Genomic DNA, 12,067 nt, shown 5'->3' with positions numbered 1-12,067 from the left:
CAGACGTGGGAGTGAACAATCAGTAACACTTTGTATATTTAATATTTTCAGGGAAGGAGAAACTCATGTGTATTTGCTCGGTAAATGAAGCACACAACTTTTAAGAGCCTAAACTGTTAACATTGTTTCCTAACTGTATTTAATACTTCCTCATATTCGATATATTGAGGACATAGTTTTGCCCGTTGACGATCTGGGTCATCACCTTACCCCATGCTGTGGTGTGAATCACCGAGGACGGCGGGCCAGGGCGAGGCGGGCGTGAGGCTGGCGGCTTTTCCAGTCCCGGGGGGGCGTTTGCAGTTCTCATCTCCTCTGGAGCCCGTGGACTGGGAGCTGTTGTCCCCCCTCCCACCGCTGCCTCTGACTTGTTACCCATAACCCTCTGTGAGCAGGGCAAAGAGAGGGCCATGTCTACAAGATTTATATCTAACTTTGGAATCCTTAAGCTCTGAGACAGCCTGTGGGGCTTTTTTGATGTAATAAGCGCATGAGATTTCATACCTGGGAAAGGGCCAAACTGCAGCAAAGCCAAGGAGGAAGCAGTCCTTATTAGGACCAGGACTAATTTTTACTCACTCTGGGCTCTTGACTGTGTTCCAAGTTTTAGGTCTAGACAGGATTTCAAATAGGTCACTTTAAATGCACTTTACAATGATCTGTCTCCTGTATGACTAAAGTGGTTAAACCTAATGGTTAAAAAAAAAAAACCTAATAGTAATTTCACAGTGCATAAGATTTTACATTTTTATAAAACAAAAATAACATATACCCTTTCGGCTAACGGAATGTGACATCTGGATTTACTATCATTTCGTTAGAATAAAGACAGAGAAAGGACTGGCGTGTTGATTGATTTGGACTTTGGTTTTGGTGTCAGACTGTACAGATCCATCGGAGACTACGACGCCCTCCGTGGGATTGGCAGCAGCGAGATGGGAGCGAAGCAGGTCACGCGGGAGGCCGTGTTAGCCGAGGCGCGGAGCGATTACTCGGAGGCCGCGAGACGGTACAACGAGGTGAGCGTGGTCTCTAGCAAGTCAGCCGGTTGCTTACGCACTTTTGTTTTCTGAGTTGAAAAACGGTTACCTTTAGAATTTATTGTTTCACAGTGTTTCAACTTTATTCCTTAGTCTTAACACAAAAATTAGTAGCAGAGAATAGTTTCATAATAACGAAATGTGAAATAATTATTGCTTTATCTTTTACTTTTTGAAGAAATAATCATTAAATAAAAGAGAAAGCATTTCATACCAAATACTGTAAAATTGTTAAGATGTTCAGTATCTGCTGTTACTATATAACTTCTCTTAGGGTAGATTGTTTTCCGTCAGTAAGTAAAACTTAATAACGAGATAGGTAAAACTGCTTTGGGGAAGAGAGCTGAGAGCTCGGCTTTGTGCGGCTTGTGTTTTGAGTCGCCGGTGGCTCTCTCGGTGTGCATGTCTAGGAGGTTTAAATCCAGAGCCATGACCCGTGAGGTTCTTGAATGAGCAGTCCAGGCGGTAAAGTCCTATGCAATTCTGTAAACGTCCTATTTTCTAATTTTCAATCTCAGAACTCTTTAAGTAGTAAATAATCCATAATATTGATTTAAATAAAATTTTGAGTGATTCAGAATCTTAGTTTATTAATTGGCTTCATTGGTAAGTTTCTCAGAGAAATAACTTCCTCTCAGTTTTTATGTTGATTTGTTCCTCTGAGATTTCTTTTGGGGTTTTTTTCTTTAGTGTTACTGTTTTCTCTTTTCTCTCCCCTTCTCATAAATCTGAAAACGATTGTCCTTAGCACGAGTATTTTACTACCTATAATACCAGTGTTTTCATTTGTATTCCTTCCAACTTTGTGAAATGAATTTATGAACTTATCCTCACAAGGCCCTCAATAAACAAGAGTGGGCAGATGGTGATCCTACTGAAGCTGAGAAGGATTTTTGGGAACTTGCCTCCCTTGACTGTTACAACCAGCTTGCTGAGTGGAAATCATTGGCGTACTGTTCTGTAGTCAGCGTTGACAACGAAAACCCCCCAGATCTAAACAAAATGTGGAGTGACCCATTTTACCAGGTGGGTACAATTATTTTTGAGGTCACCAAGATAAATATTTTAGGTGGTCAACTGTTCTCTAATTAATGAAGTTGTTTAAAACTTTTCAAAAACAAGGTAGTAGTTGTAAAGCATAGAGCGTGTGTATAACCTGACTCTCCCCAACAACTCCGTAGTATTGTTAAATCTCTTACCACTTTCAGCTGTTTCCAAATAAGCGGGGTGCATTTAAAAGTAAACATTAGCGTCCATAGTATAACTACATGGAAGAATATTTTTGGTGTCCCTGTTCTGGGACACAGGATACACTGGGGTCGCCCTTGCTTCCCCTCCCATGGGATCACCCCACTCTTGGCGGGGAGTGACTCGCCTGGTCCCCACAAACACAGCTGTCTTGGCTGAGCTTGCAGATTCCCCACTTGTATGGAACATCCAGTGATCCCTCAGCTAAAAGTAGCTCCCATTTCCCACAGAACATGTTCCTGTGTATTTTGTGGTTACAAAATCAATAATTTTAAGTGAACGTATCCTGAAAATTGTAGTTTTAGGTTTGAAACATCAAACATCATCACTTTAAATCTAAATCTTGACCTATAAAATGATACCGGAGGATGTTATAGTACTAAAATCCTCACACTGGCTTTCTGAAGTTACGAGTCTTCTCGTCCGTAGGAGACCTACCTGCCTTACATGGTCCGCAGCAAGCTGAAGCTGCTGCTCCACGGGGAGGCTGACCAGGCGCTGCTCACGTTTATTGATGAAGCCATGAAAAAGGAGCTTCCGAAGGCTCTTATTGAGCTGCATTATAGTCAGGAACTGAGTCTTCTGTACATCTTACAAGATGACGTGGATCGAGCCAAGTATTATATTGAAAATTGCATTCAGATTTTTATGCAGGTAACACAGATACAACAATCTGGGATGTACCATTTCTGTGATATTTTTAAGTCCGTAAACTCATGAATGAAAAAAGTCAACAAGCAGAAATTTTCTTCTAAAATCTCTTTACTTTGAGCTTTGTCTTAATGCATTTTAACCCCATCTTTTTCAGTTTAAGAAGTTCCTTTTTTTGTTTTTGTTTTTTATTTTTTCCTTAGGTTTTATTTTTTTCTTCCAAGATTTTATTTAAAGTCAAGTTACTGAACACATTGTTGTGTTGTTAAAGAACACTTGAGAACAGACTTTTCATCTAGAGTGGCTGAATGGAAGTTTGGTCGCTTAGTAGAGGATGTGAACTAATCTTCTCTGTCCATTTTCCATTATGCCTTCTTTTGTTTTTTCTTTTATGAGAACCTTCTAATGTTTAAGTGTCTTTATAGAGCCTATTAACATTTATCATTGGCTGGTCATAGAAGCATATTCACTCATTATCTTTATTTTTTAAATTTTTTTGAATTTGGTTAGTACACTCAAGAGGAAGTTTATTGGAGAAGGAATTGGCTTCTGTAGTTGGCAGTTTTACTTTATAAGATGTGATTTTTAAAAACTGGTGGTGAATAGAGGCAACAGTAGCCCAGCTGTACTGATTTCATTGACTTCATTGAGCCAAAATGTGATTAAAAACCTAAATTACTTAAAAAAAAATTTAAACCATTTGTTAATTGTTGTCTGTGAGCTAATTATTAACTACCCGGAGACACGTTTTGTAATTGATGTAAGATAGTTGCTGTATTTCATGTTTTAGGGAACTGTATTAAAATGTAAAGTAGGAAATGGATATATAAACAACGTTAAATGCCTTTTTTCTAGAACTACTCGAGTATTGATGTTCTCTTACACAGAAGTAGACTCACCAAACTGCAGTCTGTACAGACTATTATAGAAATCCAGGAGTTCATCAGTTTTATAAGCAAACAAGGTAACTTTTTAAGACTATTTTTATTTCCTTTGTAATTATGGAAAGGTTTTGGTATGATTATTTTGCTTCGTGAAAATACATGTTTCTGAGTGCATGGGTTAGAAAATACTTTGAGTTTGTGCTGCAAATACGTAATTTGAGGTCATTGAAATACATGTTTAGAACAGACAAGCGCTGTTCTAGGCACTGGGGATGCAAAGCCAAGTAAAAGATACTGCTAGCTTGCAGCCGCTTTCAGAAGAGCAGGGTCATCCCCGCGCGGCGTGGCCCCTGCGGAGGCACAGGGGTTTCCCATGTCGGGTGTGTGGGAGAGAACCCGCCCTGGGCTGGGCAGCGCCGCGGGCCCTGGAGGAAGGGCCGGAGCGCGGCGTGGGGGCGGCGGAGGGCTCTCAGACGGCCAGCTTAGCGAGAGCGGGCGTGGGATTTCGTGACCGGGCGCCGCGGGCCGGGCCTGCGGGGAGGGGCAGCCGCTGGCGGCCGTGTGCAGAGCCCGGAGGTCGCCCTGCCGCACACCGGCAGTGTGCGGCCTGACCCCTCTGGGGGGCCCTGGTCAGGGCAAGAGGACGTCTTTGCAACGAAATCCATCTTAGTTATAAACTGGAATTTCACCATGTGCGCTAGATAATTTAAAATAATTATGAAACATACTCTTAGAGTACTAATAAAATTGGCATTCATTTATATAATCGTTCTCTGCTTTAAATTTGGAAAAGCTTTTTTCAAACACGTATTATTAATGACAGATTATTCATTAAGTGTTTTCTACTTTCCAGGACTTACATTAGTCTTTTTTTCTATGATACATCATTTTTATGATAGCCTTATGAGAGGTAGATTGTTTTTTCACTTTATAAATAACTTCCCTAAGCTAATATGTGAAAGATCTCGATTTTGAACCCAGGACTGTCTGATTTAAGCTCATGTTCTTCACCACTACTTTCTCACCAAGAGGAAGAAACTAAAGCTTTAAACATTAGCAGTGTGAAGTTTAGCTCTCCTGAGGGCTGTCAGGAGTCTCTTGAGTCCAGATTGCTTTGGTTATTGTTGTCATCTACCGCGTAAGCTTGTCCCCGGGCCTGCGGCAGGGTTTCGTCTTTCAGCGCAGCGATGTGTTGAATATTCACAAGACTATCATATAAGTCCCCCTGTGCTAATTCAGATCAGGTTTTGCCAACAAGAAGATGGGCTGCAGCCCTATGAAAACTGCAGGTGCCAGTGCTCTGTAAACGTCAGGATTGCGGATGAGGGACTGTGCCAAATGTGAAAACTGTGTGCGTTTACTTCACCATTTTTACTCTGTGTTCGTAAGAAACGGAGTTATACTGGCAAGCTGTATTAGATTTGGTATGGTAACTTTGTGCTCCTGTTGTGAAAGACAAAAAAGTTTTATTTTGGTCAAGAAATTTGAATTAAGTTTTTATTTACTAATGGCAGCTGTACTTTGTAAATTGCTCTTAATCATTAAGCTGTGGATATAGCCATCTTCTAATATTTTTAGGTAATTTGTCATCTCAAGCTCCCCTGAAGAGACTTCTAAAAACCTGGACAAACAGATACCCTGATACCACACTGGACCCAATGGACATCTGGGATGACATCATCACAAATCGGTAAGATGTGATCTTTTTTTTTTTTTTTTTAATGTTTGTTTATTTCTGAGAGAGAGAGAGAGAGCATGAGCAGGGCAGGGGCAGAGACAGAGGGAGACACGGAATCTGAAACGGCCCCCTGGCTCTGAGCTGTCAGCACAGAGCCTGACGTGGGGCTCGAACTCAAGAACCACAAGATCATGACCTGAGCCAAAGTCGATGCTTAACCGACTGAGCCAGGCAGGCGCCCCGAGGTGCGGTCTTTTTGAAATGAATATGGATTTTTGTGAAATTGCCAGAATGGCTTTTCTCCAAATTGGCTGTTTAGGGAGCTGTGGGGTTTGAGTCTCGTGTAGATCACACTCGTCTTGCTCATTTCCCATGTAAGTTGTTCTCCTAGAACGTTCCATGTCAGCAGTGTGTCCTTGGTCCCAGCTTCCGCTGGGAGGGCCTTGGCTGCCCCTGACACAGAAGCCATCGTGTGCTGGGAGGTGAGAGAGAGCAGGGGGGTGGCGGGGCAGTGGCCCATGTGCTTCTGTCTCAGGGCCGAATGGTAGCAATTCAAACGGCAGCGAAGAAAATTAATCATTTTAGTGATTTTTTTTTAACCACTGGTGATATTTTATTACTCTGTTATAATTTGGATTTTTGGCACCCCGCCATTCCGTACACCGAGACATACAGTGATAAACTGTACAGATCCCTTTACCAGATGTGAGGTCATTTTCATGTGCTCAGCTTTCCCTTGCCCCGTGGCGGCCCAGGTCGTCCCCGAGGCAGACGCCGGCCGTCTAGGTCAGGGATCGGGGAGAGGCTGGGAGCCCTTCCGTGCGAACACACACAGCACGTTGGACTCGAGGGCTCGGCCTGCGCGCCTTCCTGCGCTGCATCCAGTTCCTCTGCTGCTGCAAGTTGTTTGTGCTGGTTTAATTTGGTTTTACTTTGTAGTTTTTGTACTTTCTTTTACTATTTATTTTGAGGTAAGTTCTTATCTCTAGAAAAGTTGGAAGAAAAGTAGAACGCCCCCGGGTACCTTTACGCAGTTCATTCTTTTCAAACATTTTTAACATGTTGCCACCGAAGCTTCTGTGTTTTCTCTCCTTACACGAACATAATTACGTTCTGGACACTTGAAGGTAAGTCGCATGTGTGTATCTCCTCTTCGGGGTGCATTTCCTCGGAGTATGGTCTTATACGATGTCAGCGCAGTCATCACGTCAGTGTCCCCTGTGTTAACCAACCCCAATTTCAGTTTTGTCCGTTGGCCCGTCGGTGTCCTTTACGGCATTTTCTCCCCTTCTAAGGCGATAGCCAGTGCGTAATCTCACACTGCATTCAATCGATGCGTCCTTCTGGCCTCGTAATCTGGAGCGCTTTCCCCAGCCATCTGTCCTGACATTGACGCTTTGGAGGAATGTTTTCCAATTTGCGTTTGTCTGTACATTCTCACAGTTAGGTTCAGGTGATACATCCATAGTTAGAATAGGACTTACCACGTGAAGTATTTTAAGGGCATTACCTCTAGAAGCAGGGTGTCCATGTGCTTTTTTACTGGGAATAGTAATTTTGATTGCCCTGTTAAAGTGTTGTCTGGTCTCTCACAGAAAAAGATGCTCAACACTAGTGATCATCAGGGAAATACAGATCGAAACTACAGTGAGATACCACCTCACACCTGTCAAATGCTAAAATCAACAACACAAGAAACAACAGGGGCCAGTGAGGACCTCTACCTTACACGTAGGTGGGAATGAAAACTTGGGCAGCCACTCTGGAAAACAGTATGGAGCTTACTCAAAAAGTTAAAAATAGAGGAGCCTGGGTGGCTCAGTCAACTGAGGGTTCAACTTCAGCTCAGGTCCTGATCTCACAGTATATGGGTTTGAGTCCCCCATCGAACTCTCTGCTGATAGAGCCTGGAGCCTTGCTTTGGATTCTGTGTCTCCTTCTCTCTCTCCTCCTACCCCGCTCATGCTCCTTCTCTCTCTCTCTCTGTCTCAAAACATTAAAAGAAAATTTTTTTAAATAATTAATTGATTTAATTAAATAATAAATGTAGACTTACCCTACAACCCAACAATTGCACTGCTAGTATTTACCAAAAGGATACAAAAATGCTGATTCTAAGGGGCACGTGTACCCCAATGTTTATAGCAGCATTATCAATAATAGCCGAATTATGGAAACAGCTCAGGTGTCCACCGGCTGATGAATGGAAAAGAAGATGTGGTATATGTTTACACAATAGCATATTACTCAGCCCTATCAAGAATGAAATTTGCAACAACATGGGTGGAGCTAGAGGGCCGTATGCTAATAAAACCATGCTAAATAAGTCCATGAGAAAATACAAATACAAATGATTTCACTCATATATGAAATTTAAGAAACAAAACAAATGATCAAAGGGAGAAAAAAAGAGAGGCAAACCAAGAAACAGATTCTTAACTATTGAGAACAAACTGAGTTACAGGGCGGGGCATGGGTGAGACAGGCGGCGGGCACTGAGGCGGGCACTGGCCTGATGAGTGCCAGGCGTTGTGTGGACGTGCTGGATCACTGTACCGTCGGTCGGACCCTCATGTGACACTGTGTCAACTGGAGTCAAAATAAAAACTTAAAATACATACATACATAAGAAAAAATGAGAACTCAGAAAAATATCTAATGCCTGGTTTTGTTTTAAGCCTGTTTTTTTCTTTGCAACTAATAAAAAGTGTGGGAGAGGCTTTGAAACCTGCATACGTCCTGCTTCCCGTAAGGTCCAGCCGTCTGTGTTTTGTATCTGCGGGCGACTCTGAGCCCAAAGCAGTCTGGACAGTGATCGTCGCCGGGCGAGGACTGTCGGCTCCCGTGCTTGTCCCGTGTTATGAGCACACATCTTAGTGTGAGCAGCGGGCTTCCTTCCCTTCTCCATCTTTGGTTCGCCATTTACTTAAATTTTAGTTATCAATACAGAATCATGGACTCCAAGTTTATTTAATGCTATGCTTCTTTATTACATGTTCAGAGTGTCTCAGATTTGCCCAGCAGGAGCCCCTTCAAACTGATCGAACAGGCACATCTTGCAAAATTATTCGGTGTGTTTTCTAGAAATGTTATAGTCTTAGTTCTTACAGTAGGGTCTATGCTCGAACGGAAGGTAATGTTTGTAGGGGTTTGAGGTGGGGGTGCATATTCTGATGGCTTTTTACTCTGGCTGTCTGGTTGTTTAGTCCCATTTGCTCAAAAGTCTTTCCATAATTGAGTTGCTTCGGCACCCTTTTTGAAAATCAATGACCATATATGTGTGGGTCTGTTTTCTAATGCTCTGTTCTATTCCTTATTTATATATACACACATTTTTTTTCATATTTCAAATTGTCTTCATTACTGTTGCTTTAGAATAAGTCTTGAATCAGGTAGAGTGCGTACTCCAACTTGGTCTTTCATTATCAAAATTGCTTTGTCTACTTTAGGTTATTTATAGGTATATATACATTTTAGAATCTGCTTGTCAATTGTTTTAAGTTTATTTATTTTGAGAGAGCGTGAAAGCGAGCATTAGCAGGGAAGGGACAGAGACGGGGGGACCGAATCCCAGGCAGGGTCTGCACTGTCAGTGCAGAGCTCAGCGCAGGGGTCACGCTCCTGAACCGTGAGATCGTGACCTGAGCCAAAATCAAGTCAGACACTTAACCCACTGAGCCACTCAGGTGCCCCTCTGCTTGTCCGTTTCTACCAAAAAGAAAAACACGGAGTTTGGGATTTTTTTTGACTATAGAGCAAGTTTGAAAGTTGCCATCTTGACAATGTAGACTTCTCTAATACGTATAGTTTGTCCATTTATCTAGGTATATTTATTTAGGTTTCTTTTTTTTCCACTTCTCTCTCTCTCTCTTTAAGAGCTTATCATGATAAGTATACTCTTAAATTACCTTTATCTATGTCACTCATGCCCCCACCTGCCTCCCCTTTGGCACCCACCAGTTTGTTCTCTGTATTTAAGTCTGCCTTTTCCTTTGTTCGTTTGTTTTGCTTCTTAAATCCCACAAATGAGTGAAATCATAAGGTATTTCTCTTTCTCTGATTTATTTCACTTAGCATTATACTCTTTAGTTCTATCCATTTTGTTGCAGATGACAAGATCTCATTCTTTTTTATGCATGAGCAATATTCCATTCCATTGTGTGTGTGTGTGTGTGTGTGTGTGTGTGTGTGTGCGCGCCCCCCACATCTTTATCCATTCACCTATCAGTGGACACTTGGGTTGCTTCCATAGCTTGGCTATTGTAAATAACGCTGCAGTAAACATCGGGATGCGTATCTTTTCACATTAGTGTTTTCACTTTCTTCAGAGAGCTACCCAGTAGTCAGTTGCTGGATCATGTGGAAGCTCTATTTTTAATTTTTTGAGGAACCTCCATACTGTTTTCCATAGTGGCTGCACCAGTTTGCATTCCCACCAGCAGTATTAGGATTTCTTTTTCTCCACATTATCACCAACACTTGTTATTTTTTGTGTTTTTTAATTTTAGCCATTCTGACAGGTGTAAGGTAATATCTCATTGTGGTGGGGTTTTTTTTAATGTTTATTTTTGAGAGAGAGAGAGAGAGAAAGCAAGCGAGAGAGCGCAAGCGGGCAGGGGAGGGACAGAGAGAGGGAGATACAGAATCCAAAGCAGGCTCCAAGATGTCAGCCCAGAGCCCGACACAGACCTCAAACTCCTGAACTGTGAGATCATGACCTGAGCTGAAGTCAGACACTTAACTGACTGAGCCACCCAGGTGCCCCTCTCATTGTGGTTTTGATTTGCATTTCCCTGATGAAGAGTGATGTTGAGCATCTTTTCATGTGTTGGCCATCTGTATTTGTTCTTTGGAAAACTGTCTATTCAGGTCCTCTTCCCATTTAAAAAATCAGATTATTTGCTTTTTTGATGGTGAGTTGTATAAGCTCTTACATATGTCGGGTATTAACTCCTTATTGGGTATATCATTTACAAATATATTCTTCCAGTCAGTAGATTGCCTTTTAGATTTATTGATTGTTTCCTTTGCTCTGCAAAAGCTTTTTATTTTGGTGTAATTCCAGTCATTTATTTTTTCTTTTGTTTTCCTTGCCGGAGGAGATATCTAGAAAAATGTTTCTATGGCTGTTGAAGATATTATTGCCTATGTTACATCTAGGAGTTTTATGGTTTCGGGTCTCACATTTAGGGCTTTAGTCCGTTTTGATTGTTTTTGTGTGTGGTGTTAGAGAGTGGTCCGGTTTCCTTCTTCTGCATGCAGCTAACTGGCTTCCCCAGCACCATTTGTTGACGAGGCTGTCTTTAACCCATGTGTATTCTTGCCTCCTTTGTCGTAGGCTGATTGACCATATGATAAGTGTGCGTTTCCTTCTGGACTTACTGTTGTGTTCCGTAGATCGGTGTGTCTGTTTTTGTGTCAGAGATCCTGCTTTGATTACTGTAGCTTTGTGGTATATATTGAAATCTGGGATTGTGAGAACTCCAGCTTTGTTCTTCTTTCTCAAGGTTGTTTTGGCTATTTGGAGTCTTTTGTGGTTACATAACACATTTTAGTGTTATTTGTCCTAGCTCTGTGAAAAATGTTGGTATTTAGATAGGGATTGCATTAAATCTGTAGATTGCTTTGGGTATTATGAGCATTTTATCAATATTGGTTCTTCTAATCCATAAGCAGGTAATGTCTCCCATTAGTGTGTGTCATACTTGTGTATTTTAATCCGTGTTTTACAGTTTCTGAGCACAGATATTTCACTTCCTTGGTTAAGTTTATTCCTAGGTATTTTACTCCTTTTGAGGCAATTGTAAATGGGATTGCTTCCATAACTTCTCTTTCTACTACTTTATTATTAGTGTATAGAAACACAACAGGTTTCTGTATATTAATTTTATATACTACAGCTTTACTAAATTTATATAATGCTGCTAATAATTTTTTGATGGCATCTTTATGGTTTTCTATATATAGTGTCATGTCTTCTGCAAATAGTGAAAGTTTTACTTTACTTTCAGTGACTTTTTTAATGGATTAGGTGTCTTGTTACATTCCTTTATAGGTATCTTACGTTTTTCAGTGCTCTTCCAGTTATTTGCTGTTCATATTTTCTGAAAGTTTTGTTTTGTTTTAGCATGCATGAGTGTTGAATTTGTCAGATGCTTTTTCTGCATCTATTCGACCATGTGCGTTAGGTGTGTAGTTTATAGTTTTGTTCACATCCACTGTTTACTTATTGATTCTCTGTTTAGATGGCCTATCCATTTTTGAAAGTGAGATATTAAAGTATCCAACTATTATTATATTGCTGTCTAATTTTTCCTTTTAGTATTTGCTTTCTATATTTAGGTGCTCAATGTTAGGTGCATAAATATTTATAATGGTTATATCTTCTTGTGGGATTGACCACTTTATAATTATATAATGACTTTCTTTTTACTATTTTTAAGGTATATTTTGATTTTTTTTTTTTTTGCTACCATTTGCTTGAAATCTTTTTCTGTGCCCTCACTCTCAGTCAGTGTTGTCTTTATTTTTTTTAATCAATTAATTTTTAAATTTACATCCAAGTT

The 12,067-nt window shown here is 40.9% G+C and overlaps 1 protein-coding gene across 1 annotated transcript in view; it reads left to right on the top strand.

Moving 5' to 3' along the window:
* The window catches only part of PRKDC (protein kinase, DNA-activated, catalytic subunit), a 183,083-nt gene that overhangs the window by 128,401 nt on the left and 42,615 nt on the right, over positions 1 to 12,067 (top strand). The window contains exons 63-67 of the mRNA XM_029923172.1: positions 881 to 1,019; positions 1,878 to 2,066; positions 2,718 to 2,942; positions 3,795 to 3,903; positions 5,402 to 5,513. Coding sequence (XP_029779032.1) covers positions 881 to 1,019; positions 1,878 to 2,066; positions 2,718 to 2,942; positions 3,795 to 3,903; positions 5,402 to 5,513 — 774 coding nt within the window. The remainder of the gene's footprint in view (positions 1 to 880; positions 1,020 to 1,877; positions 2,067 to 2,717; positions 2,943 to 3,794; positions 3,904 to 5,401; positions 5,514 to 12,067) is intronic.

The sequence above is a fragment of the Suricata suricatta genome, chromosome 15, assembly GCF_006229205.1.
Source record: "Suricata suricatta isolate VVHF042 chromosome 15, meerkat_22Aug2017_6uvM2_HiC, whole genome shotgun sequence".
Taxonomy (NCBI): Eukaryota; Metazoa; Chordata; class Mammalia; order Carnivora; family Herpestidae; genus Suricata; species Suricata suricatta.
Note: the sequence above shows the minus strand (reverse complement) of the source record. Positions and strands in the feature narration are given on the sequence as shown.